Genomic DNA, 27,446 nt, shown 5'->3' on the forward strand with positions numbered 1-27,446 from the left:
GCAGAGGCTTGTCCAGACCTCACTGGACCTTCCCCGCCACCCCAGTCCCCACAGCTTGCCCCTCTTCCACCAGCACCTGTTTTGTCACAAGTCTTGGAGGGAGCCTCCGATGGGGCACAGGTCTGATAGCCTCTGGGGACACTACTGCTCAGGGCTTTGATCAGAGCCGGAGCCCTGGGGAAGCTAGTTGGCTCGGAGCAGGGATGAAAGCTTCCTGGAGGAGGTGCCCAGGGAGGAGCAGGACCTCACTGCCCACTCTTTCATGCAGGCAGGTGTCTGGCCCGGAGAGAAAGGTCGGGACCTGGAGCCTGGATGAGCCTGGCTGTGGGAAGGGGCTCAGGTAGACCCGAGGTGAGGGGGTGGGTGACACAAGGCAGGTCCCCAGGTCAGGCTCAGCAGGGAGTGGGGTGCAGCTGGAGGGATATGGAGGGTGGGACCTGAGGGCCAGGCAGGCATCCTCCTCCAGCCAGGGCTGAGCTCTGGGCCCTGAACCTGTGTTCACCCCTGTCCTTGAGCTGTTGCCCAGTGTAGCCGGCCACTGGTCAGAGGGGGTCCCAGGTGAGGCTCTGAGCTCCTGCCCTCAGCTTAGTCACACGCACGTCCACAGTCTCGCTCACACACTCATGCGTACACACACACCAGGGCTAGTGGAAGGAGGTAGGACGTGATGACTTAGCTACATCGAGAGGTCAAACGAGAGGGATAGCAGGGTGCCCAACAGGGCTGGTCAGAAGAGGCAGCAAGGGCGCTGCTGGCCCCGGGCAGGGAAGCTGAGACTGGGACCAGCCCACGGCTCCCCCGCGAGCCGGGCAGAACCAGAGGGCCTGGCGCCTGGGCCCCTGGCACGCTGGGGACCAAGTCTGGCTGGAGGGGCAGCAGGGCTCCAAGGGACGGTCACCAGCCTGTGACCTTCCTGGGGCTGCTTCCACTCGCCAAGCCCCCCGCACCTTCTGTACAGCTGGTATATGCCCCTGAGCCCTCCCTCCTGAGGGTGGGCCTCGAGTGAGAGGCTGCATGCAGGGCCCCCGTGCCTGAGGCAGGAACCACAGGCTGGGGAGGGGCTTGCTGCCACGGTGAGCCCTGCTGCCCACTTTAGCACAAAACCTCAGTGTCCTTCTGGGCCTTTCGAGATCCCGCAAACCAGACGAAGACACCTCCTCAGGTCTGCCCACCCCACTCATGGCCAGCCCTCCCCAGCCCTCAGTGCCCCCGCACGGGCTGCCACAGACCACAGGGTGCCATCCTTGAGTCCAGGAGATTCTGCCCTCTGAGCCATGGTGAGAAACCCCCACCCTCCGGGCAGGCCCGTGGGAAGGGAGTTGCCCCTGGAATCACAAACCTGCCTGGTGCCTCCGGGGAGACAGTCCTACTAACAGAAACCTCCCCTACGGCGAGCCGCCCCATGGGGGCCTGCAGTCCTGGCCTCCACCGTCGCTTGCTTCCTAGCTGCCCTGACCCCGCTTCCCCAAAGATTCCCACACTCGGCTGTCACCATCACACCAGCCTATGCCCCAGGGCCCAGCTCCCCGCAGAGGCCCGGGCACTCTGGGGTGGCTGCACCCAGCACCCTGGCCTAGGGGGCCCTGTGAGGAAGGTCAGCCTCACTGTGGCGCTTGGCGAGGGACCCCAGTGCTCACGACGGGCTGCAGGGTGACCGGGGGGTCGGGAGGCCGGCACACAGAGTGACTGGGCAGCAAGGGAGACGAGCAGCCATGTCAGGGCCTTGCCCGGGAGCGTGGCTTTTACCCCAAAGTGTTTGGAGCCACAGAGGGCTCAGGAATCAACTGAGGGAGAGAGTTCGGGGGCAGGGAGTCCACGGCGGGCTCCAGGGGACCCCGGGGGCAGAAAGGCAGGTGGGCCAGCCCCGACAGGCTGGACACATCTCAGTGGGGGCTTTGGGCTGCTCCCGCCACCTGGGTGAGGCCTTCAAGGGGCAGGGCAGTCCCGGAGCTGGCAGCGTCTCTGTAGGTCACCAGGCCAAACCTGGCTCACTTGCTCAGAGCCTCTCCGGGTGTCAAGGGACTTGCCCAAGCCCACAGGACCAGCGTCAGGAGTGGTGTTTTCTGCCCCCATACAGCTCCTGTTTCAGCCACTACTCTGTGGCTAAGACCGTCCTTCAGGCTGGACTTGGCCCCAGACCTAGGGTGGTGCGCTCAGGCAGCGCCAACTCGAGGGGCCATACCGCCGTCCATTCGCGTCAGACCCTGCCCGGGCTGCGTGGCAGGTCCAGCCGAGCGGCCGCCTTGGCTGCCCAGTGTCTGCCCGCTCTGTGTCCTGGGCTTGTCACAGGGCTTGGCTTGAAGCAGGGCTCCCGAGGGAAAGACTAAACACTGCCCTTTTAACCCTTCTGGGTTTTCCTGCCTGCTGGAGAGAGTTGTTCACCCCCAAGTCCCTTCCCGCTTCAGTCCCCGACCCCAGGCTCAGCCTCCCCCTGGCCCAGTGGCCAACCCAACTCTGTGGGGTGAGAGTTCTCCCCACTCTCTCAGCGAGGAGGCCAGGCACTGGGGCCACTGGCCCCCGGGCCCTGCCCTCAGAAGGGCCCACGGTTGGCTGAGTGCTCGGCTGTCTTGAAATTCTTAACGATTTTTGATCAAGGGCCTTTCATTTTTATTTCACCTGGGTCCCACAAATCATGTGCCTAATCCTTCCTAGAAAAGGTATCCAACTTTTCTGAGCCTCAGTTCCTCCACCTGCAAAAGGCACCCCCGCTCCTGGGGCTCTGCGAGGCTGTGGAGGTTGGAGGACGAGACGGTGCGATGCCAGCTGCACGGGGCGGTGCCCCGGGAGGGGCCCTTCCAGGTGGAGAGGAGAGGCTTTTAGAAGGACCCAGTGGCTGTCTTGGAGAGGCAAGTGCAGGGAGAGAGCAGAGGGCTCAAGGGTCCAACGGGATGTCTCGAGACTCTGGGACGGCGCTCTGGGGTTTGGGGTTTGGCTTTGCTCCCTGCACCTACCCTCCAGCCTCCCTTGGCAGTGTGCGCTCCCAGGTGAGATGTGACCACAGGGCAGGCGCCCTCAGATGCCAGCTCCTTCTGGCCCCTGGGAGCCAGTGGGAGGTGGGTGAGAGCCAGAGGAGACGGCCTGTGTTGCTGGCTCAGAGCCGCTCCCTGGGCCAGAGAGCCTGCTGCCGCCGTTTGCCCTTTGCAGCTGGGGTGACCCTGTAGTCACAGGGGAAGACAGGGCCTTCTGGTTTCTGCATCTGAGGCAGCGGTGGCCTGGCAGCAGGCTGAGTCGCCCCTGGTCTTGGGGCTCAGAGAGGTGAGGCTGTCCTTTGAGGCGCTTGGAGACAGGGGGCCTGAGGGTGACCCAGGCCAGGAGGCCCCTCGGAGCACCCAGTAGCCTCTGCTTGGAAACCCCCCGGGATGATCTCAGTCCCACCCAGGCCAGCCTGTCAGTCCCCGGCCCCCACCGTCTCGCCCAAAGGACTGGCTGTGCCTTGCTGGCAGCTTGTCCGTATGTCTCTCGCTCAACAGTGTACATGAACCTCAGGACACTGGGTGAGCACGGCGGAAACGGGGCAGGGGCAGGTCCCCGCGTGGGCAGACCGATGGCTGGCCGCTCGCTTCGCTCACTGCTCCCCGCCCTGCACAGGGCCCGGCAGAGAAGGCCCGGAGTGAATGCCGGCTCTTAGCGTTACCGTGTGAGCTCCAAGGCACTGGCTGCCGCGAGTGGGGTCTGGAGGGGAGGGACTACTGAGGGGTCTGTTTCTCGGGGTCGCAGCCCCCGGTGCCCACGGCGCGTCCCACCTCCACCACCGCGGAGCGGCCCAGGCGTCCTCCCGCTGACACCGCGTGAGGCCTCCCAGCTGCGCCCCCTCCCTGCTCCCGGTGCTCCCCTTGCCTCTCCCGGGCCTGGGCCTTGGCCACCTGCACCCGGAACACAGGCTCTCCGTGCTCTCTCCAGAGAGGGGTTCTGAGGACAAGGAAGGCACTGGGGGGCGGGGGTACCTGGGCTCTGGGTTTGAGAGCAGGAAGCGGGATTTTCCCTCTGTAACCTCAGGAGAGGAAACTAACATTTGTTAAGCGGCTACCGCAGGCTGGGCCCCGGGCTGAGTGCTGTTGAGGGTGGGGTTTCTTTGACCCCCACCTGGCCCTGGGGACAGAGGGCTCCCGTCCCCCGCCAGGCGTGGGTGCTGGGATGGAGCCCCAAGGTCTGGACTACCTGGGTCACTCAGCGAATGACAGAGTCAGAGGCGCCCCCTGGCCGCCCCGCATCCACTGGCCCCAGGAGGCAGGTGGGTGGGGAGACGGGAGGGCCCACGCAGGTGTATGCGGTGCAGAGCTCGGCCCCTGCTAACGTTGAGGTCAGCCTGTGTGAGCAAAGCGGGGTGGGGGACGAGGGCCTCCTTTCTGCATCTGGGCCTCGGGAGGCTCCTTGTGTAGACAGCCTGTGAACTGGCCTTGAACCGTGAGCAGACAGGAGGCCTCCAAGGCAGCGGGCAGCACACTCCACAGCAAGGAGGTGGACGCCACGCCCGGCCAGCTGGGGGCCGGGCTGTGTGGAGACACCGCCGAAAGGCTGGGGCGGGTCAGAGCCAGGAGCCCTGCTTTTCAATAGTCGTCACAGCTCCTTCTCTCATGGTGTAGCCTTTAGCCTCAAGGAGCAGGTAGGTCTGGTGGCCCCCAGCAGGGCGCAGCCCCTGAGTTCAGGGTGTTCAGGATGACCCCCACTGTCGCCGCCCTGCAGAATCACACGCACACAGGGAGAGAGCTGGGTTTCCTCCTCTCCCTGCTCCACCCACCCCCAAAAGGTGAAGTTCACAGGAAAGGCATTAGCAGCAGGACTCCTGTACTCAGTCATCCCCAAACTCCTCCTGGAGAGAGCCGACGGCCACTTGCAGGAATGCAGGCACCACGGAAGGACAGATAGAATAAACCAGTTGGGAGAAGCTTCAGGGAAGAGGCCCACTGGGGCCTGGCCCCCCGGGGGGAGCCACGGTAGGCAGGCAGGGGATTTCCGGTTATACGAGCGGATACCCTCAGCACCTCACTTCCTAGCCGCACAGAGGAGAGGGACGCCCACTCAGGCACGGTTCCCATAGGACCAAAGGGCGCCAGCTGCCCAGGAAGAAACCCAGACTTCAACTAGGCCCTTCCGTGTGCCCCGGTGACCCCGGCCTGCCAGCCCCTTCCCTGGGCCTGGGGAGGCTCACTCTCACCGCACGACGGGCTCAGTGACCTCCGTGATGCCCCCAGCCACTCCAGCCCCTTTGAATTTGCAAAAGAAAAACAAAAATCACTAGACTAGCTTCAAGTGGACAAAAACCAGACACCTCTGGCTTATCGCTCAGTGAGAACAGATGTGGGACTGAGAGCCTCATCAAGGTGATGGATGGTGTGTGGACCCTGGGAACCTCCCCTCACATCTCCACGGCCAGGGCCCAAACCACTCCACGGCTGAGATGAGCTTGGGAACCCCAGTAACCGCCAGTCTGCATTTGGAGTCTGAATCCAGGCAAGGCAAGGGTTTTTAGGAGTCTCTCCCTGGGCGGTTAACTCCCAGCCAGACCCATCGCAGCACTGGCCCCCGCTAGTGGTATTGACCCTGTGAGCTCAGCCTCCTGCAGTTTGCAAAGCTTGCCCATCCGCCGTCATCTCAGGCGGGGGTAGTGTCATTCTCCCATTTGACAGATGGGTAGCCTGAGGTTCAGAGAGGCCCCCACGGCTAGAATTCAAACTCAGGTCTCTGGTCTCAGGAGACCTCCCCACCCACGGGTGGGGAAAGGCAGGGGGCTTCTGTCCCAGGAGACTGAGACCCTGTCTTCCTGTCTCTCTCCTCAGAGACGTGTGCAGTGAACAATGGCGGCTGCGACCGGACGTGTAAGGACACAGCCACCGGTGTGCGCTGCAGCTGCCCGGTGGGGTTCACGCTGCAGCCGGATGGGAAGACATGCAAAGGTGAGCACAGGCCGGCCCCCTCGCTGGCCCAGGGCGGGGCAGGCGGCGTAGGTGCCTACGGCTGCAGCGGTGAAGGTCAGAGAGGCTGAGAAGAGGGAGTCGGGCCCAGCGCTCCGCTGTGGGGCTCAGGGGCTCCTGGTTCCACTGAATATCAACAGGTTTAAGTGGGGCTCTGATGTCAAAGAACGTGGCTGCACCCCAGTTGAACAAGCGGGGTCCCTTTACTTGGGGCTTCCTGGGCCAGCAGAATTTCCTTGTGGCCTCCCGGGAGCCAAGCGGCCACTCACCTTAGCCGTGCGAGTCTTGCAGAGCTGCGGGGAGGCGGGCCACAGGGCTCAGACCAGGACAGGACGGTCTTCTTGTCGACGCTAGACAAAAAAAGGACACTGTGCACCCCCCTCCCTGGAGGAGGGAAGGTCGGGGGTGGGGGTCTCAACTAAAGGACTAAGGATGAAAAAAAATCAGAAACAGGGGTTGGGGGATCAGGAATGGGCTGGTCTGCTGGCTGCCGGAAGCCAGAGAAGAGTGAGCTTTCTCTGACTCACCCTGCCAGGAAGTGGGCAGGCCTGAAGGCCAGCGTGGAAGGGGAGAGGAACTTGAACATCCAAAACCCCAGTAGGTGAAAACATTGACAGCAGAGGCTTAGGGTGACTTAAGGAGTCCGAGATGGGCTTTTTTGAGGCCTGTAAAAATAGACGGGGTATGACTTCTCCTCCCCAGCCAATTTGCCGGGAAGAACCTAGTGATTATTGACAGAAATAACAGTTCTTGCACCTATTTGTTTGAAAATAAAGCCCTTCTGTAGCCCCCGCTCAGCCCACTTAGAGTGAGATGTGTTCCCAGTGGGCGGGTGGGCAGGCCAGGCTATCTGAGGCCTTGCACAAGAGCTTGGTGCCAGGAGGCCTGGCCCAGCTCCACTGTCCAGACCCGGCCATCCTCACTGCCCAGCAGCGTCACAGCAGGCCTGGCCAGTTGCCCTTGGAGCCTGGACAGAAGGTGGTAGAATCGGGCTCCTCCACACCCCTGCAAGGCCCAGCGCCAACCCAGGACCTGAGGGTGGAGCAGGCCCAGTCCTGACACAAGGCCAGGGGCTCGCCGCTGGGAGCTGACCTGTCTGGACCAGACAGGAGCCTCAGTAGCCACATGGCCCCAGAGGAGCACCCAGGGGGTGCTGAGTGCTGCCCCCTGCCCGTCCACAGTGGGCCATGGGGCATCAGTTCTCCTCCACCATGAGGCTAGGGAAGGGGACGTCCACACAGGGGAGGGGAGCTGTCCATACAGCCCCAGGCCCACCAGTCTGAGCCCCAGGCCCACCAGTCTGAGCCCCTGTCCATGTTTCCTGTGATTCCTCTTAAAACAGTTGGGCCCTTTAACCAGAGCTGCCCCTTCACCTTCAGCCAGACCTCCTCACTCCCACTGCCCTGGCGTCGGAAGGCCTCTTGTTCACTCAGGCCCCAGGTTTTATGGGCTCCTCCCACGTGCAGGTGCAGGGCAGACCAGTGAATGAAGCCGAGATTCCTTGTGCCCAGGGATCTTCTACTGAGTAAAGAAGACAGAGTTTAACGTTTAAAGACGGCCAAGATAAGCGTGTATCACAGACCCCTTGGCGCTGGCTAGAGAAGTCCCGTGTGGCAGGAGAGCGAGGCTGGGCCTGGCCTGGACCGGGGGTGGGGACGGAGGGGGCCAGAGGAGGAGGCTCTAATCCTGGCCCCATGACTGCCTTGCCGAGGCCAGGGGTTCCAGGACCCAAAGCAGCCAGTGCGCCCAGATCTGGGGGAAGGGGTTGGCCCTTCATCCTGAGATGCTACTGGGCAGGAGCAGTGTGGGCCGGGCTTCTGTTCTGAGACAATCCCTGACGCACTGGGGACGGGGGCTCCGGGGGCTCCGGGGGCTCCGGGGGCTCCGGGGCAAGGTCTGGAGCGGCAGTGTGGCAACGCCCAGGCTCGAGGTGACAGTGGATTGGGCCAGGGGTCAGTGGAGGTGGAAAAAGGCAGTTTGGACATTGTCCTGCGTGTTAGAATCTAAGGCTTGTGGGGCTGGTCCAGAACTGCATAATACGACTATCGTAACATCTTCAAATCAGGGAACCCTAGAGGCCAGGTGTTGACCTCAAGACCCCAGGGTTTGGTGTCTTAGAGCCTTGGGCTTACAGCCTGAGTTTCCCAGGACCTGGCTGGACCAGGGCAGGGTGCAGGGGCTCAGCAGGGACAGGCCAGCTGGGGGCGGTGGCCAGGGGGGTGGTTCCTGTTCCTCGGTTAGCATGCACACCCTGGTCTTGGCAGTGGCCCAGAGGAAGATACCAAAGGTTCAGTGTTTTCTGGAAGCCAAAAGATGGTTGTTAAGCAAGACCAACAGCTGGAGGTCTTAGAAGATTCAGAACTGAAAACCCTGATGGCTGGGGGGTCACAGGGACAGGGGAGGCAGGGGTGGAAAGTGAAGGCGCTTTGCCTGAAATACCAGGCCATGGGGGCCCCGCAGGACTGCCCCCGACCCCTGCTGGTCTGAAGAGTGTGGGCAGGGCAGGGCTGCAGCTTCAAGGTACCCTGGGCGCTGCCCTGCCGGATACGGGGAAGCGGGCACCTTGCTCCCTGGCCCTTCTGAGAGGAGGGAGGTCTGGGGCCTCCACTCCCTGAGCTGGAGCCTGGATCCCTTGGGGACACCAGCCCCTCCTCCCAGCACCTGCCAGAACAGTCCAGGAGAACTGCCCCCTACTGCCTGTCTGCCTTCTGCCCGCAGGCCCCGCCCAGCGGCTGCTCCACAGTGAGCCAGCCCGCTCCCCAGACCTTCCCTCTGCTCCCACACCACGCCCTCACCCACGTGGCCCCGGGGGTGCCCGGCTGTGCCCCCTGGGTGGGATGGGCGGAGGGGGACAGGCGGAGGGGGACAGGCGCAGTCGTCCGACCGCGTGTTCCTGCAGCTCACCTCTCCCCTTCCCCCACGTACACTGATGCTCAAACAGTGGGGGAGGCAGTGAAAGCTCCACCTGGCGGCCAGGACCCCACCCTTTCCTCCGCCCCCTGACCTCAGTCACTCACTCATCCATCCATTCATTCGCCTGGTGCCTCACCCTGGGCAGCGCTTCTGCACAGGCCTCCTTATGGGCCCTGGGGCCCCACGTGGGAGCCTGATCTGCCAACCCTCCTCCCCCGAGGGCAGGTCCCGAGACAAGAGAGCAGCGAACTGGAGAGGTGTTCCGGGGAGGGGGGTGCTGCCTAGGCAGGAGCCAGGGGTGCAGAGAAGAGGAGAGCCTGGCAGCCAGGCCAGGCAGCCAAGGGGAGGCCACGAGCCTCTGCAGCCAGACAGGGGGCCTCCGGCCGCTGGCGGGCAGCGCTGGGTGGCGCACAGGGAGCAGGAGGGGAGTCTTCAAGAGGCGGGAGGTGGAGGGAGGCAGAGGCGTGTCAGAATGAAGGCCAAGGGGCTGTCCAAGCCCACTGCCCCCTCACCGTATCCGGGGCTAGAGCTGGGGACTAGTGCTCCCCCAGTGTGACCCCCAAGCAACCCGCTGTACCAGCCAGGGCCTCCAGCAGACACACCTCCCACCGCCTGGCTGGCTATTATGACAGCCCCTCGTTATGACAGCTGACAGGCCCAGGTGGGGACCAGAGTGGGATTAGGGTCATTCCTAAGGAGGCAGGTCCTCTCTGCACATTCGATCACAGTGAATGATGCTAAGAGGTGCCTGCTAGCAGCCCAGTTTGCAGATGGGGAACCTGCAGAGGCTCAGAGAGGTATCTTTCCCTGCCCGGGGTCACAGAGCCAAGAGGCGCCTCCGGTCTCCTGCCAGAGGCTTCTAGGCAGAACCTCCCCAGTTGTCCTGTGACCCCTCACCCCAGGAGAGGGGGTGGCAGAGGCTGAGCCTCTGTCCTGGAGAGGCCCTTGCTTTGAGCTTGACGCCTGCTTCCTCTGGAGGCTGCAGGGCTAGCAAGCCACACTGGAGGGGCCTGTCTTTGGAGGCTACTGGGGCTGGGCTCATGACCTGTGACCTCCCCCCTGTGAAGTGGGGACTCTGGCCCCAGGTTGTTTTGACCATCACATGAGTGACTTTTTTGCCAGAAAGCGCTTGGCCTGCTCGCCAGCACAAAGTGGTACCTGCTAGGCGCCGCGACCTCCAGAGGGTCCAGCTGCTTCCTCCTGGGCATCGGCCCCTCCTTAGGCACCTTTGTTCCTGAAACGCGGGTTCAGGTTAGGGGTGCTCAGGAGGGGTCATGCCAGGGGACTGCCAGGTGCCGCCACTGCTTGTGAAATGCCGAGTGAAGAAACAGCTCAAACCACGGGCAGACATGGGGAAGGAGAAGGGCGCCCGCGGATGCCCACAACACCTGGAGCCAGTTGCCTCCCAGCCTCGGTCTCCCTGTCTGTAAAGCCGGAGCAGAAAGCCTACTTTTTAACGAGCTGGTCGGGCCAGCACCTTGGGGATGCGATTCCATTTCACTCTCATGCTGTCCTTCCAAGTAGGGGCGCTTCTGATCCTTGTTCTCACAGACTGGGAGCTGAGGACCAGGGGTCCGACAGCTCAGCCGGAGTCACGGCTCTCAGGCAGTATCCATCTCCTCCAGGCCCGCCTACCTCCGGGAATGGAGGAGCATGGGGGCATCACTGACCCTGCTGTCTGGCTGGGCACAGCAGACACAAGTTCCCCGCCCCCTCCTGCACACACATGCCAGGCTCACCAAGTCCCCGGGGGGAGGGGGGACTCCCCTCCACCCACCCCTCGCAGCTGTGAGCCAGGCCCCCTTCCTGGGCCCAGCTGGGGACCCGAAGCAGCCCCCCAGGTGGGCAGCAGGCCAGTTAGGGAAGGGCAGCTCTGGGCCTCGGTCCTGCCTGCCCCTGGGGGCCCCAGCCCGCTCTCCTCGCCTCCCCTACCCCCTCGCCTGGCTCCGCAGACATCAATGAGTGCCTGGTCAACAACGGAGGCTGCGACCACTTCTGCCGGAACACCGTGGGCAGCTTCGAGTGTGGCTGTCGGAAGGGCTACAAGCTGCTGACCGACGAGCGGACGTGCCAAGGTGAGCCGCCCTCATCCCCGTGGGGTTCCCCTCCCGTCTCAGGCCACCCCAGCCCCCAGGAGGGGAGGCAGCCTGGGCTGGGGCTTGTCTGCCGTCTGGGCTGGGCCTGGGGGGCTGGTCATAATTTTTCTGCCCTGAGTGAGGGCTCCTTTGTGACCCTAGGGGCCCTCAAAAGCCATCAGAAGCCTCCAGTCCAAGCCCTCCCTGTTAAGGATGGCGGCTGAGGCTCAGGGAGGGGTCAGCCCGCGGGCAGGTGGTCCAGCGAGTAGGTAGCAGGGCTCAGCGCCTCGGCCTGACCCCAGTCCCCGAACACCCAGGCCACCTTCAGTGGCTTCAGAGGCAGGATGATGCCACCTGGTGGAAGGTGTCACAAATGGCAGGCGCTCCCCACCAGTCCTTCCTTGAGGTCCCCCGGGGCACCTGCTAGGATCTGGGGTAACGGGAGGAGAGATTTGGGCAGAGGTCAAGGATCACAGCCCAGGTGAGAGCCCCAAGGATGGGCAGGGGAGACAGGAGTGAAGTGCTTGAAGGATGACGTCTTCCTCCCAGAGGAGCCAGGGAGGTCAGCCCATCCAGGAAGTAGCCCAGGGGCTGGGGGAGCCTGAGGGACCACAGGGAGCCCATCAAGAAGGGGACGGCTCCGGGAAGGGTGCAGACAGAGGGCTGGCGGTGGTGGGGATGGGACGGCGACCGGGTTCCAACAGAGGCTGTCGCCCTGTTGCAGGGTCCCAGCAGTCAGGGTGCACTCGGCGGCATCGGCCATGGACTGGAGGCTCCCATTCTTAGTGCCGCTCAGACGAGGCCCTGAGGGGCCCAGGATGTGCACCCCCAGCCCCCCAAGGGCCCCAGGAGAGGCGGGAGCAGGGGCTGGTGAGGGCGGGTCCAGGGCCAGCCCCGCCTGGGGCTGCTCATGTGACCTGAGCCTATCACCTGCCCTCCCGGGGCTCAGCCTCCGCATTCCTGGTCGGGCAGCCTGGCCCTGACTTCCTCTCAGGCCACGAGGCACACCCCCCCCCCCCGCCCCGGGAGCCCAGCATCTGTCCAGGCCCGAGCAAGGCTCCCGGGCACGCTGCTTCTCTGTGCCTGGCTGTGTTCTCTGGAGGGATGAGGGAGTGGCCTCGACTGCATCCCCGTTGCCCTGTGAGAGGGGCCACAGAGGGCATGGAGGAAAACACGACAGGGCTGCTCAGGGCTCCAGCTGAGTCTCCTCCACCCTCGTCCTGAGCCATCTCTCCACAGCCTGGGCTCTGGCCCCGGCCATGCTCCAGCACAACCCCTTGGTCCCCAGCTCCACCAAGGAGCAGTCTAGGCTTCTCTGCTTGGCTGGGGGTGCACATCCTGGGCCCCTCAGGGCCTCGTCTGAGCAGCACTAAGAATGGGAGCCTCCAGTCCATGGCCGATGCCGCCGAGTGCACCCTGACTGCTGGGACCCTGCAACAGGGCGACAGCCTCTGTTGGAACCCGGCCGCCGTCCCATCCCCACCACCCCAGCCCCCCTGAGCCCCACCCAATCACTGGGGATCTGGTGCTGCCACCACCCCCCCCCAGCCTTTGCCCAGAGTGCCCTTCCCACACAGGCACCAGAGGATCTTCCGAGGTCCCCCCACTTTTTGCCAGAGTGCCCCTCCCACACGGGCACCAGGGGGCCTTCCCAGTTCCCCCCATCCCGGGAGGAACCTCATCTTCCCTTGAGCTCCCACAGTGACTCATTCCTTGTGCTAGTGTTATTACAAACGCACGTGTGTCATGAGGACATCTGTGGTCACGTGAGCAGCATATGCAGAGGAGAGGCAGGTCACCGCCTGCCTTGCCCTCTGGCCCCATCACCTGTCCCACGGGGGCCGTCTCCCTCAGAACTGTGGCCAGGGCAGACTTGCCTCCTGTGAACCCGAGGTTCATGTCTCCCCTCCAGGAACAGGCCCTCTGTGACCCTCCCTCTTTCCCTTTTCACCCAGGCTGCCAGGGGGTCAGAATCAAATCTCACCTCCTATCAAAGCTACTCTGTTACTCTTCACAGGTGGTATCTTCCCCACCAGCACCCCCTTTCTATCTGTGCTGTTTTCCCCAGTTTCTCTAGGCACACCTTGGGGTGACCGTTCAGCTTCTTCCTAGGGCAGACCTGTCGGTTCCCTGCCAGTGTGGATTAAATACCTACCCTAGTCACACCGGCATGTGAGCTAATAGAGTGGCAAGGATTCAGAATAATCCCTTCTACTCAGAATATTCCTACCCTGCCCACCTCCAGAAAAGAGAGTGAGGTGGCTTCTAACCCAGGACCATGAGGTTCATGGGGACAAAATGGAAAATCGGGCAGGGACGAGAGGTCTGAGGTTTGCCGCGAGTCGGCTCTGCGCTGAGCCCGGAGCCCCGGGACCGCTGTGCACAGATGTCCCTCTGAGTGACGAGACCGTGCCTCCCGCCACGCCCTGAAACTGCCCCCGGACCTTTCTCCCTGTGGCCCTACAGACATCGACGAGTGCTCCTTCGAGCGGACCTGTGACCACACCTGCATCAACTCCCCGGGCAGCTTTCAGTGTCTCTGCCATCGCGGCTACACGCTCTACGGGACCACCCACTGCGGAGGTCTGCAGCTCGCCCGCCAGGGCCACCTCCCCCCTGAGGCACGCGCCTGGCCGCACGGCCCCCCACACTGCGCCCCGCACCCCACACCCCGACCTGGACTCTGGGAGGGCCTGGTGGGCAGAGGGGCTCAGCCAAGGGCGAGGTGGGAGTGTGGGAGGCAGGGTGCCAGGCCTCAGCCAGGCTGTGGGCTTTGGTCTGGAAACAGCAGCCTCTGGGAACCCCACTCAGGAAGGGAGGACGCCAGGACAGAGCACCGCAGTCGGCTCACTCCAGTGGAGGGGCGGACAGCAGAGAGGGACAGGTCAATGGGGGGCCCCGAAGGAGCAGTACTGGAGTCAGGAAGAGCAGAGATTGGCCAGAGGGGGTCAGCATGTGCAAAGGCCCTGAGGCAGAGGGAGCACAGAGGGACCAAGGGGCAGCCAGTGGGGCCAGAGCCCCATGAGGGAAGGGTTAGTGCCTGGTGCAGAGAGGACCCAGGGCTTCGTGAGCCCCCAGGGGCCTTGAGGCTTTATTCTCAGCACAGGGAGAAGCCATTGGAGGGTCAAGGCAGGGATGTGACCTGTAAGTTCATGTAAGGAGAGCCCTCCCACCACTCTGTGTTTAGGAGAGTGGAAGCCAGAGCACCCATGGGAACACGGCTCCGGACGCGGGAGTGAGAACCCCAGGGGCTCAAGCAGGCTGGGGAGGGATGTGGAGAGAGGGAGGGTTCCAGACATATTGGCTTAGGGGGGCAAAGGTGGGGGAGTCCAGCACGGCCCCGCGTCCCGCATCTCCTCCTGTCCTGTGACCTGGGGTAGCCGTGCTTCTCCGTGGGAGGGCAGCCGCGGTGGTCAGGTGGGCTCAGGCACAGCTGGTGCTGCAGTTTTCTGGAGGGACTCCCAAAAGCCTGGCACCAGCTTCCACACACAGGCCTTTGGCCCAAAAGAAGGCAGAGCCTCAGGGAGACTTCCCGGGGCCCCGGGGCCCTGTGCAGGAAGGGGAACAGGCTGGGAAGGGCACGTCCGAAGTCCCCCACTGGGATGAGGCTTCAGGCCCCCGGGGCTGGTGCTGGGCACTCCAGGCCCCTCCAAACCTGCTAGCAGCTCTGTTTTGTGCCACCTCTCTGCCCCGCCCCAAGTCTGGGCTCAGCTGCCCAAGTTTGGCAAACCACTGAGGTTCCTAGGGGAGGATGTGTGGTGTCTGTGGGAGCCCTGTGTGTGTGTACACACATGTGTAAGCTCACTTGTGTGTCACATGCCGTGTGTGTGTGAGCTCATGTGTGGGTCATGTGCCCTGTGTATGCGTGTCTGTGTGTGTGTCTGTGCATGCACGTGTGTGGGAGCTCACATGTGGGTCATGTGCCCTGTGTGTGTCTATGTGTGCACGTGTGTGTGTGCAATCTCACATGTGTGCCATGCACCCTGTGTGTGTGTTTCTGTGTGTGTGTACATGCGTGTGTGTGTGCAAGCTCACGTGTGTCACATACCCTGTGTGTGTGTGTCTGTGTGTGTGCATGCACACATGTGCAAGCTCACGTGTGTGTCACGTACAGCCGCCTGTCTGCATCCAGTGAGAGCCTCAGGCGAGGGTCAGGGTCAGGGGATTCTCGGCCTCCCGCCCTGGTGGGTGCTGCCCTGCCGGCCCCGAGGGTGCCCGTCCAGCCCCCCTCCTGCCCTTACGCCTGCCTGTGCCTCCAGATGTGGACGAGTGCAGCATGAACAACGGCAGCTGCGACCAGGGCTGTGTCAACACCAAGGGCGGCTACGAATGTGTCTGCCCCCCGGGGAGGCGCCTGCACTGGAACCACAAGGACTGCGTGGGTGAGTCCCCGGGGGTGCGGTGCTCCCGGGCAGGCGCTCTGCTGCTCGCGGGCGGCTGGTGGGACGGAGGCTGGAGCAAGGAGAGGGGTGCGCGGGGGAGGCACACTGGGTGTCAGCCTGGGGCACAGAAACGGAGACCCGGGGGTCAGCGTGTGCTGACACAGGAGGAGTGAGTCAGCACGCCGAGGAGCGCAGTGTGGGGGCCTCGGTTGCACCCCCGCCTTGTCCTGCCAAGGAGGCTGGTGGCGGGAAGGGGGTTACCCGGGGTGCAGCAGCACCGGAGCCTGGACTGGGGCGCACCTGGGTCTTTGCAAGCTGGCTACTTGCTCAGGCCCACACTGTCTGGCGAGGAGGGCCTCCTGGAGAGCGAGGCTTCGTGCACCCTCTGCAGGTGGGCTCTGGGGCCCAGGCCCCCCCAGGCTGAGTGCAGGCAGGCCCCTGCCTCACGGGTTCCATAAACACATACTGACTACTTGCTGCGTGCTGGGCCTCTCCTGGGAGCTGGGCCTCTCCTGGGAGCTGGGCCTGTCCTGGGTGCTGGGGTTATGTCCCCGACACAGCTTTCAGGGCCTCGTCCCGCCGTGCCCTCACATCCCCTGGGCCACCGGAGTTAAGCCTTTGATTCTGTTTTTCCTCAGTGAGTCCTGTATTTCTGTGGCTGTGCTGGGTGTTAGTTGCAGCGCGTGGGATCTTCAGGCTTCACTCTGGCATGCAGACTCTTGGCTGTGGCATGTGGGATCCAGTTCCCTGACCAGTTCCCTCCCCTACACTGGGAGCTGGGAGTCTCCTAGTGTGCTGGACCACCAGGGAAATCCCAAGTTAAGCCTTTTAAATCTAAGTCAGCATTCGTCCCTCTCAGCTCAGAGCCCTCCAGTGAGTCCTCTTCAGGCAGAAGCAAAGCCAGGCTTCCTAGAGTGGCCCAGAGGCTGCTACCCGCCCCACCACGCCCCCACTCACCCTCCACCCTCACCGTCCCCCCACTGCCCACGCTGGCCTCCCTGACCTCAAAGGCCCAGTGCCCCTGTGCACGGGCTCTTCTCTCGGCCTGGAGGACTCTACTCCTTGCAAGAGTCTGCTGAGTGGGGCGGGGCGGGGGCACTTCCTGACCACAAACCCAGAGCAGAGCAGCAGCCAGCCCCGACTCTGTGCCCCCTCCCAACACTGCCCTTGCCCTTTTTCTCCCATGGCACTTCACATCAGCCAGATGTTCTGTGTTCATCACGGTGCCTGCTGGGTGCTGTCAGTTGGTCCTCACTGAACACACTCTTGCACACGCGGGCAGGTATTTTTGCTTGCCTTGTTCACTGCTGTCTTCCCAGCACCTGGAACAGAGCCTGACAGCCATGGGCCCTCAGTACATGTTGAGTGGACACGTGACAGTGTCCAAGAATGGATGCCACCCCTCGGTACCTGAAGCCAAACAGCTGAATTTATTGCTCACTTCAGGAAGAATTGCCCTGCTATCCAGACAGGGTCTTGCTGAGCAAAGCAAATCCTCTGGTTTTGTCTAGAGTCTAGGGGAAGAGCTTTCACGGGGTTGTGTTGATCAGAGGCAGGATTAGGGGGTGTCAGTCTGAGGAGCACGCCTTTGCGGGGTGGAGCCTGGGTTGACACTAGGCTTAGAAGCCTGAGCGCTCTGTGAACTGGCCAAGAGTTGGCTGACTTTGGTTGCCATCAATTGATAGGCTTTCTGAGGCGTGTCCACTGATAACGAGGGTCGTGTGAGGGCTGGTGTTTACCGGTGACCAGAGCTATCAGGTACAGGCTTTCACTAGGGATATGAGGACATTTCTTTTTTCTTTTTAATTCTCAGTCTCTATTTTGGTCGTCTCTCAGTCAGAGCTGCAGGAGGGGCCACCAGGGCTTGTCCAGTAGACCTGGAGTGGGGAGACAGACGGTGTGAAGGCAGGCATTCCTAGAAGGTCCTGGAAGGTCCTCTAGAACTGTGATTTAAGAGTTCCCAGGGTGGACCTGGAAACCCGGTCCCCCCAGCTCCCACGCCCACAGTGCGCAGGCCACTCTCTCCTGGAGCCTCCATGTTGACTGTCCCACCTCACTTCTGCTGTGAATCCAGCTTCAGAATCACAGGCACAGACTCCCCTGGTTGCCCAGAAGAAGATTCCAGGTGGTATTATTACCACAACTACCCCCCATGCCGTGTCCCAGGCTGGACTATTCACCACATCTCCCAAAGTGAGGGGCACACTTTTGATGACCACAGGAGCTGCCCAGTCCCGAGGGATGGGGCCAAGAGCCCCTGCGGCCCACTTCACCAGGTCACATCATTACGTCTCTCGGAACGTGTTCTACCCCCGGAGGCTTTGCAAGGAGGCATCGTTCGCTGAGGGTCCTGGGGAGTCATTCGTTGTTACAGTCCAGAGCCCCACAGGGCAGTTAGCTGAGGGCCTGGGGTGGCACCATGAGTCAGACTTCTGTATGAGACATGCGGTCAACCTCATGAAGCTGTAGGTGTGCTGTCTGTGAGTGGCGTTGTGACAGATAGTCAAGGTACCTTGTGAGACAGCTGAATCGACCTCTCCCAGTCCAGGGGCATTTTACTTCTTTTTATGTATTGTCTACAAAGAGGATCATACTTAATTAGGTTTGTGTAGCGTACTTTGTGGCTTCCCTGGTAGCTCAGCTGGTGAAGAATCCGCCTGCAATGCAGGAGACCCCGGCTTAATTCTTGGGTCAGGAAGATCCCCTGGAGAACGGATAGGTTACCTATTCCAGTATTCTTGGGCTTCCCTGGTGGCTCAGACAGTAAAGAATCAACCTGCAACGCAGGAGACCTGGGTTCGATCCCTGGGTTGGGAAGATCCCCTGGAGGAAGGCATAGCAGCCCGCGCTAATATTCTTGCCTGGAGAATTCCCATGGGCAGAGGAACCTGGTGGGCTACAGTCCATGGGGCTGCAAAGAGTCAGACATGACAGAGCAACTGAGCACAGCATACTTAACACCATTTTCCAATATTGGCTTCCCTAGCAATAGCTTGGGAGAACCGATTTAAAGAATCAGGCTGGTGGTTATCACTTAGTACAGCCTAGAGCTAGATGAGTTATTATTTGCAAGGGAAACATGATGGGAGAAGTCAGAACTGCACACCCTTAGACACACAGTGTGGGGAAACGTGACCGAAGGAATGAGGAACAGAGGAATGCCAAAGTGTGTGTGGGAATCAGTGGCTGCAAACATCTAGGAGAATTTATTCCAGCGGTCCTAGGCACAAGCCTCCACCCTGCATAGCCATGGGCCAGTTCTGAGAATCTTGGGTAACAATCAGTTTCTGTGAACTGCTTTTGGAGGTTCTCTGAAAAACCTCAGACCTCTAAATCGTTGCTTTACAGTAAGTTCTGAAAAATGTTGTTTTTATTTTTCAAGAAAATTAGGGGTGATAAAGACCATGAAGTTTATGAGTAATTCATGAATAACTTTCCCAGTGAAATGCGTCTATATGTTCCTAAGTACATTAGTTTAAATATCCCAAATAAGGAATTTGGGGATAATATTTTGATAATATTTCAGTGCTGGTTTTTTTTTTTTTTCGACAAGAGCCTATTTCAATTCATCCAGAAAGTAAATATACTATTCAGTTCAGTTCAGTCACTCAGTTGTGTCCAACTCTTTGCGACCCCATGAATCGCAGCACGCCTCCCTGTCCATCGCAGGCCTCCCTGTCCATCACCAACTCCCAGAGTTCACTCAGACTCATGTCCATCAAGTCGGTGATGCCATCCAGCCATCTCATCCTCTGTCATCCCCTTCTCCTCCTGCCCCCAATCCCTCCCAGCATCAGTCTTTTCCAATGAGTCGTCTTCACATGAGGTGGCCAAAGTACTGGAGTTTCAGCTTTAGCATCATTCCTTCCAAAGAACACCCAGGACTGATCTCCTTTAGAATGGACTGGTTGGATCTCCTTGCAATCCAAGGGACTCTCAAGAGTCTTCTCCAACACCACAGTTCAAAAGCATCAATTCTTCGGGGCTCAGCTTTCTTCACAGTCCAACTCTCCCATCCATTCATGACCACTGGAAAAACCATAACCTTGACTAGATGGACCTTTGTTGGCAAAGTAATGTCTCTGCTTTTGAACATGCTGTCTAGGTTGGTCATAACTTTCCTTCCAAGGAGTAAGTGTCTTTTAATTTCATGGCTGCAATCACCATCTGCAGTGATTTTGGACCCCCCCTCCCACCCGCCCAGAATTACATGTATTTTTGGCCATGAAGTGTATGTGCAGATGCTCAGAGGGGGTGGTTCCAGTCCAGGTCCTATCTTTACACTTTCCCCAGGATTCTGACAGTCACAGCCACACCATGGCCTGGCCATGTCCTCTCCCCTGAAAGAGCCTCGCACCCACACTGTCTCATTGCCACCACCAGTCTGTCCCTACAAGGAAGGAAGCATGGTCTTAGGACAATGCTAGCAGACACCTGCGGGAGCTGGTCTGGTGGTCCCAGGGGTCTCCTGGCTCCACCGGGTGTCATCCCTCATGGGTCTTAAAAGGTGATTGCTCGCCCTGCTCCCTGACAGAGTAGGAGGCCAGACACAGTGTGTGGTGGAACCCGTGGTCCCCTTGGTCCTTGCCCGAGGACTTTGGCCTGAGCAGCAGCATCACATGACGATCTGAAAAACATTTCCTCTAACATCCATTGAAGACGGGAGGAGAAGGGGACGACAGAGGATGAGATGGTTGGATGGCATCACCAAATCGACAGACATGAGTCTGAGTAAACTCCAGGAGCTGGTGATGGACAGGGAAGCCTGGCGTGGTACAGTCCATGGGGTCGAAAAGAGTCAGACACAACGGAGCGACTGAACTGAACTGGACATGCATGAATCCTCCAGCCTGGAGGGGCTCTGATTGGCTCTAAGCCTGAACCTGCGGCCTCTCTAACGTGTTAAGTTCCTAAACAGAAAAGGCAAAGATGCACACAGGTGGATGCATGTCACCTTAGGATGCTCTGAAAACAGAGAGATTTCCTGCCCATAATCAGAGATGGATGCTCAGTTCAGTTCAGCCGCTCAGTCGTGTCCGACTCCTTTGGACTCCATGGTCTGCAGCACGCCAGGCCTCCCCGTCCATCACCAACTCCCAGAGTTTACTCACACTCATGTCCATTGAATCGGTGATGCCATCCAACCATCACATCCTCTGTCGTCCCCTTCTCCTCCTGCCTTCAATCTTTCCCAGCCTCGGGGTCTTTTCCAGTGAGTCAGTTCTTTGCATCAGGTGGCCAAAGGATTGGAGTTTCAGCTTCAGCACAAATCCTTCCAATGAATGTTCAGGGTTGGTTTCCTTTAGGATGGCCTGGATATGACTCTTAGGGTGTCTTCATTTTTATTCATAAGTCCTATCAGCAAAACTGTGTTAAGTCGGGATTCACTGTGGAGCACCCACAAGGTCTGTTCTGTGTATGAATCCTTGGGAAGCACAGACACACAAAGGTGAGTGTCTCCTCCAGGAAGGGCTAGGAGAGGGAATTCCCTGTGGTCCAGGGGTTAGGACTCGGCTCTTTCACTGCCGTGGCCCAGCTTCAGCCCTTGGTCAGGAACTAAGATCCCAAAAGCCTTGCAAGTGTGGCTGAAAAAAAGAATAGGTACAAGAGCTGCTCAGTGGTGGTGTAAGGACCCAGACACCATCAGGAGCTCACTGACAAGCATTTTGCCAGTCACGGGAGGGATCGTGTTACATATGATTCCTTCAGACTTGAAGGCGGTTCTAGTACAAGGCCCGAAGACGCTCCGACTACTTTATCCCAGGCTCTGATTGTTCTGAGGCAGCGGGGACAAGCTTTCCTCACAGATGCGTCCCGTGTTGTTGAGTTTGTCCCAGGAGCCTGGCCTAATCTTTGCATGTTGATACAAAAGTAAAAAAAGAAAGGTTTATAGTAATCTGGACTCTTCCTGGGCTCTGCTCCAGTTACTGTGGCAAATTTGCCCCAGGGATTCTGTTTTTTGATCACACAGAAGAGAGGAATGTTAAGGCTCGCATTGGCGTGCATTGGCGTTGATCTGAATCGGGGGAGGAAGATTTTCTGAGACTTCAAAAAATAACCCCTCAGGTGTCTTGCAGCTGCCAGTTCCATTTGCAGTGTTGGTCCCTCCCCACATGCCAGGGCTCTGACGTAGGGAAAGGAGGCTCATCTGATGACGATCCCAAAGGAGCAGGTGCAGGCTGGGACTCAGGGAAGAACTGACGATGGTTAGAAAGGCCCACCTCTGAGTGGTTTTAATAAACCAAAGCAAATCAAGTTCATGTCCCCTCAAGCCTCCTGCCGCTCCCAGATTTTCAGATATGCCTCTTCCCTGCCTTCTGTCATATTATCTCACAACCAAGTATTCTTACTTTAAGGCAAATGTACATTTTTCCTCCTCTTTAATTTATTACTTTTTGGGGGGACTCCAAAATCACTGCAGATGATGACTGCAGCCATGAAATTAAAATACACTTGCTCCTTGGAAGAAAAGTTATGACCAACCTCTACAGCATATTAAAAAGCAGAGACATTACTTTGCCAACAAAGGTCTGTCTAGTCAAAGTTATGGTTTTTCCAGCAGTCATGTATGGAAGTGAGAGTTGGATCATAAAGAAAGCTGAGCACCGAAGAACTGATGCTTTTGAACTGTGGTGTTGGAGAAGACTCTTGAGAGTCCGTTGGACTGCAAGGAGATCCAACCAGTCCATCCCAAAGGAAATCAGTTCTGAATATTCATTGGAAGGACTGATGTTGAAGCTGAAACTCCAGTACTTTGACCACTTGATGCAAAGAGCTGACTCATTTGAAAAGACCCTGATGCTGGGAAAGATTGAAGGTGGGAGGAAAAGGGGACAACAGAGGATGAGATGGTTGGCATCACCGACTTGATGGACATGAGTTGAGTAAACTCCGGGAGTTGGTGATGAACAGGGAGGCCTGGAGTACTGCAATCCACGGGGTCACAAAGAGTCAGACACGACTGAGCGACTGAACTGAACTGAACTGAACTGAGTTTGCCTTCCCTCTTGTTTTTTTGTGTGCTGTGCTAAGTTGCTTCAGTCATGTCCAACTCTTTGCAACCCCATGGACTATAGCCCACCAGGCTCCTCAGTCCATAGGATTCTCCAAGCAAGAATACTGGAGTGGGTTGCCATGCCCTTCTCCAGGGGATTTTCCCAACCCAGGGATAGAACCTGTGTCTCTTGTGTCTGCTGCATTGGCAGGCAGGTTCTTTACCCCTAGCACCACCTGGGAAGTGACTTTAAACATCTTTCTGAGGGTTTCCATGTTCTGAGATGGTTAAGATGGATGGTAGGCATGGTGGAGTCAGATCTCCCCTGCATGAGAGCTGAGCAAGCTAGCCCGGGCCTGTTCTGTGTACAGCTCAGCAAGCAGCCCCCTAGGTCTCATCCACCCAGAGAATGCTATGCAGTCAGGGAGTTTGCATCCCAGCTGAAGGACGCCCAGCTTGGGGAACTCACCACTCACTATTACAGTGAATGGAAGCCAGGCTGCTCTTGTCTGGAGGGAGATGAGACCTCATTCCTAGAGGTTGCTCACTGCAAACAAACCCCCGAGAAATGGCCCTGGAAAAGATCCAGCAGTGCTCTGCGTCCTCCGTGTCCCCACAAGGATGTGCGGGCACGTGCAGGGCAGGGGCAGTGGCCCCCGGCACACAGGAAAGCCGTGTGGTTCATCTGCAGTTGTTGACAACCACCTTTAGGGAGGCAGAGCAAGTACAGGGAACTGCTGGGGGCTGATGTCTGCCTTGCAAGGTTGGGGGTGGATGGTCGTCCACTGTTTCTTAACCAGAGAGAACACTGGCTCGTCCAGAGGCCCTTTCGGTTTGGATTATCTGCAGGTGTTTTTGTTCATAGCTTCTTGGTTCTTTGGGAACAGGGGACTTCTGGTCTTGTGTTTATTTGGGGGCTGGATGTCTTATCTGGAGAGCCGTGAGTTTGTTTTTATTTCTAGATGGTTTACCTTCTAAGACTCCTCTTGAGAATGTTTAGGCGCGTGTTGAAGCTCATCCAAACTGGCAGGTCCCCACTGCACTGTCTTAATCCAGCTAAGTCTCCTGTGTCCACCCGTTCTCGGGGCGACTCCACCACTGATGATGGATTCAGAGGGTGACACTTCCGGAGGCAGGTGTCGCTGATCAATTCTAGAAGGTCCTGTGAGACCAGTTCTCATGTCTACCTTGACTATAGAACTGTCAGTCTTTTTCCTAGGGGTCTGGGGAAAATGTTTAATCCTCAAAAGATAAACACGTGAGAAACTCTGAAGAGCTCGGTTCAGGACATCTTCAAACACCTAGTGGATGTGTCTGGGGTCTGCCCCAGAGAGGGGTTCCCAGTGGCCCTCCCATGCTTCAAGGTCGGTCACTACCAAGAAGCCCATGTCCATTTTCAGCCATTCCTTTCCCCAGATGGGCAGGGACCGCTGATGGAGAGGGTCCAACCCCACCCTCAGGTCTGGGCACACAGTGTGACCCTTCTCGCAGACAGCGGGGACTGGGGTCGGGGGAGCAAGCCTCTCCCTGGGCCCAGCGTCCCCCCACATCCAAATGGATGTGGACTCTGCCGTTTCGCAGGCCCCTCGCACCAAGACGGTCTGGCCAGGGCACCGACGGGCGGCGGGAGTTCCTCTTGGTTCACGCTCAGGGGCCTGCCGGCTCCCAAAGGCCTTCCCTGGCCCCTCAAGCCCTCTCGTGTGTCTTCCTTCTTCCCAGAGACGGGCAGGTGCCTCTCCCGGGCCAAGGCCTCACCCCCGGCCCAGCTGTCCTGCGGCAAGGCGGGCGGTGTGGAGAGCTGCTCCCTTGCCTGCCCCGGCCACACACTCTTCACGCCAGGTAACTGAGGCTGTCCTGGGGAGAGGGCGGCGGGGAAGCGGGCAGGGCTGTGTCCCCCGGGATCCAGCCCCTGCTCCCTGCTGCTCTCTGGGAAAGGACCCCGACAGAGGACCCCTGGCCCTGGTCACTGAGTGGTCCTGGGCAGCTGTCTGGCTCTCTGGGAGCCACAGCATCCTCCTCAAAAGCACAGTGGACTCGTTCCTGCCCAGACACTTAGCCCGTGGTCATGGAGCAGGAATGAGCGGACGTAAGGGTTAGTCCCGACCGTCCTCGTATTTAGTGACCCCCCCAAGCCCCTAGGATCTGGGGTCCTGGGAGAGAGGGGCACCCAGGCCCACTTCACCACTGGCCTCTCCACAGACTCGGACAACAGCTACAGCCTGAGCTGCGGTGTCCCCAGCCTCCAGGGCAAGGCGCTCCAGAAACGCAATGTCACTAGCTCCAGCGCCGGGCCCAGCTGCTCAGGTAGAGTCCCCGGCCTGTCCAGGCCGCAGCTCACCCGCGTGACCCGGCACCAGCAGGGTCATGGAGGGGTCACCAGCAGGGTCACTAGCGGAAGGGCACGGCCCGGGAAGGTCTCCCGACCTGGCACCTGCCCCATATGGCTCAGGGTGCTGGGGAGCTCAGAGCAGGGCCAGGACCCAGAAGTGGCCAGGCTGCAGGCTGAGGCCCAGCCCAGGGCCTGTGCACCACCGAAGGGCCTGCCCGCCTCTGAGGCTCTGGGCCACGAATCCAGAGTCGTTCTGTTACCCTAAAGTGAGTGCTGTGAGTCTGTGGATCTCAGATTCCATTTCAGGGAAATGAGTCACATGTGCTGTGACATGAGGTTGTACAAGCTCCCGGAGTCGGGGCTCTGCTGGGAGACCTCGCCCCAGGAGTTCCCGAAACAGGCACGCTCTTGGCCCCCGGGGCGCAGCCAGCTCCCCGCAGCCGGAGGCGGTGCTTCAGCAGCCCTCCCTGCTCGGGATGCTGGACTCAGTGCCATGTCTGATGCACACGCCGTGTGACGCTAAGCTGCCGTGACTCCAGGAGTCTCTGCCGTGGGCTCTGTGAGCTGCTCTCGGAAGGATTCGGGGCCCTGCGCATCTGTGTCGTTTCCAGTCCCCTCCCTCCCGTGCTCCCCTCTCCCACATGTGCTGCCCCTTTTCCCGAAGGCACGAGCCATGTAAACTCGCTCTGGTGATGAGGGAGAAGGCGGGAGGCTTGCCTTTCTTCCTCTGCAGACCTCTGGCTGGCTGACCCCTGGCTTGAGCTCGGCCCCACCGTCCACACTTGCACTTTCTCAGGGAGAGACGTCAGGCCGCAGAGGTCCCCACCCCCAGCTCCCAGGGGACGTGGCCCCCCCGGCGGGGCTCCTCACCCTCAGGCCCTCCCCCTCTGACGTGCCTGGCCCCCTCCACCCCCCTGCCCACGGAGAGGCCGCCACTGGGTGTGGGCTTTCCCCAGGTGCCCCCGCCGCCCTCATCAGGCAGAAGGCACGCTTCAAGATCCGAGACGCCAAGTGCCGCCTCCGGCCCCGAAGCCGGGAGCCAGCCAAGGAGGCCCCGAGGCAGCTGCTGCTGGGTGAGTGGGCCATCCCAGTGCCAGCCCACTGGTGGGCAGTGGGGACCCCAGAACCCCCCTGGTGCCCCACAGACCGCGGGGATGAAAGCCAGCGTGCCAGCAGAAGACCATCCCCGCGGCCCCTCTCTCCACCTCACCCTGGGGTTCAGCAAGCTCCCCCCAGAGTGAGGCTTTCTGCCGGCTCGCGTCCAAGTGGAAGGAGCCCTTTCTTGAATGAGGGTGGCCAAGAAGGGCGTTCCAGGCAGGGGACCTCCACGGGGAAAGCCAGGGAGCAGGGCCAAAAGAAAGCACGCCAGCTCTGTTTGCTGAAACCTGACAAAGCCGGGCGCTCGGCAGGCCTAACCTGGGCCAGGTCACCCCGAGCTGGGGCTGCACGGCCTCACTAAGGGAGACGCTCCAGGGGCCCCATGGGCAGTGCTGTGAGGGTCTCGATGGGGTGGGTACAGGGTTCTGTCCCCCAGGGCCCATCCTGAGACCCTGGCCTTCTCCAGCCTGTGTGCCCATCTGAGCCTGGACTCTTAGGCAAGGTGGGACCCCCGCTCCCCGCCCCTGCCACCTTTTCCACAGTGGCCCCTTCCTTGTCCAGAAAACTGCCACATGACCTTTGTGACCCTCAAGTGTGACTCCTCCAAGAAGAGGCGCCGCGGCCGGAAGTCTCCATCCAAGGAGGTGACCCACATCACAGCCGAGTTCGAGGTGGAAACAAAGGTGGAAGAGGCCTCAGGTGGGTGAGGGGGTCCCCTCTCGAGGTGCTGAGAGCCTCCACGAGGACGGCAGACAGGGAGGGCAGGCAGAGATCCACTGGGCCTGAAGCCAGGCTCCCACTCCAACCACGATGGCTCCTGGATATGGAGGCTGGCCAGGCAGGCAGGGGAGCTGGCCGGGGCAGTGGGGCCTCAAAGCAGCTGCACAGCCCAGGGTGGAGAAGGAGGCCAGGGCTGCAGCAGGAGCAGGCCTGGGGCTGCAGGGAGGGCCACGCCGCCTCTCCCCTCCCCTCTGTCCTCACCCAGGCCGGGCAGGTCCTCCCCAGGACCGCGAACCCAGCACCAGTTTCTCCCAGATTCCAGAAGGGGCCTTGTGGGCTGGACTGTGTTCCTCATTTCCCTCCGCGCTGTAAATGAGTATTGAGCTGTGACAGAGGAGTGGAGGTCTTTCAGCAAGTGTGTGCAGGGCGTGCCTGGCCCTGGACGCTACAGAAACGGGGGACAGACCCTGGTCCCCACGCTGGCAGCACCGCCAGTCATGGAGGGGGCAGGGAGGGGGCACACACCCACCCAAGGCCAAGGGAGACACTGGATGGTGGGCGCGTGAGAGCGAACGGGGTGCAGCACTCAGGGCCCTCCCCAAGAGAGGGGCCCCAGGACCCCCAAGACGCAGTGCCATCCGCACCAGGACCTAAAATCACAGTTCACCAAGTGGAAGCGGGTGGCAGGGATGGTGTTCAGGCAGAGGGAATAGAAGAGGCCCAGAGGCAGAGAGAGAGGGCTGTGTTCAGGAGACGAGACGCGGGCAAGGGCGGCCAGAAGGTGGAGTTCACGGCAAGTCTGAGTGCGGGGCATCAAGGCTAGCAAGGCACGGGGCTCCAGGCCACGAGGGGCCCCGAGTTCAAGGTCGGAGGGCTGTAACGCTGTGCTGGAGACAGAGGCAGCCTCACGGGTGTTGGTGTGGCTGGAGGGGCTCCCATGAGGGTGCTGTGCCCGGCGAGGGAAGATGCATCGCGGTGGCAGAAGCCTGTCCGCTTCTTAGACCTGCTTCAGGGCCTCGAACC

At 60.2% G+C, this 27,446-nt stretch overlaps 1 protein-coding gene across 1 annotated transcript in view; it reads left to right on the forward strand.

The window, feature by feature from the left end:
- Positions 1–27,446, forward strand: part of SCUBE1 (signal peptide, CUB domain and EGF like domain containing 1) — a 133,628-nt gene that overhangs the window by 88,592 nt on the left and 17,590 nt on the right. The window contains exons 9-16 of the mRNA XM_040233360.1: positions 5,778–5,894; positions 10,778–10,900; positions 13,367–13,483; positions 15,160–15,282; positions 23,996–24,115; positions 24,476–24,580; positions 25,562–25,678; positions 26,265–26,402. Coding sequence (XP_040089294.1) covers positions 5,778–5,894; positions 10,778–10,900; positions 13,367–13,483; positions 15,160–15,282; positions 23,996–24,115; positions 24,476–24,580; positions 25,562–25,678; positions 26,265–26,402 — 960 coding nt within the window. The remainder of the gene's footprint in view (positions 1–5,777; positions 5,895–10,777; positions 10,901–13,366; positions 13,484–15,159; positions 15,283–23,995; positions 24,116–24,475; positions 24,581–25,561; positions 25,679–26,264; positions 26,403–27,446) is intronic.

The sequence above is a fragment of the Oryx dammah genome, unplaced genomic scaffold, assembly GCF_014754425.2.
Source record: "Oryx dammah isolate SB20612 unplaced genomic scaffold, SCBI_Odam_1.1 HiC_scaffold_29, whole genome shotgun sequence".
In the NCBI taxonomy this organism is placed as follows: domain Eukaryota; kingdom Metazoa; phylum Chordata; class Mammalia; order Artiodactyla; family Bovidae; genus Oryx; species Oryx dammah.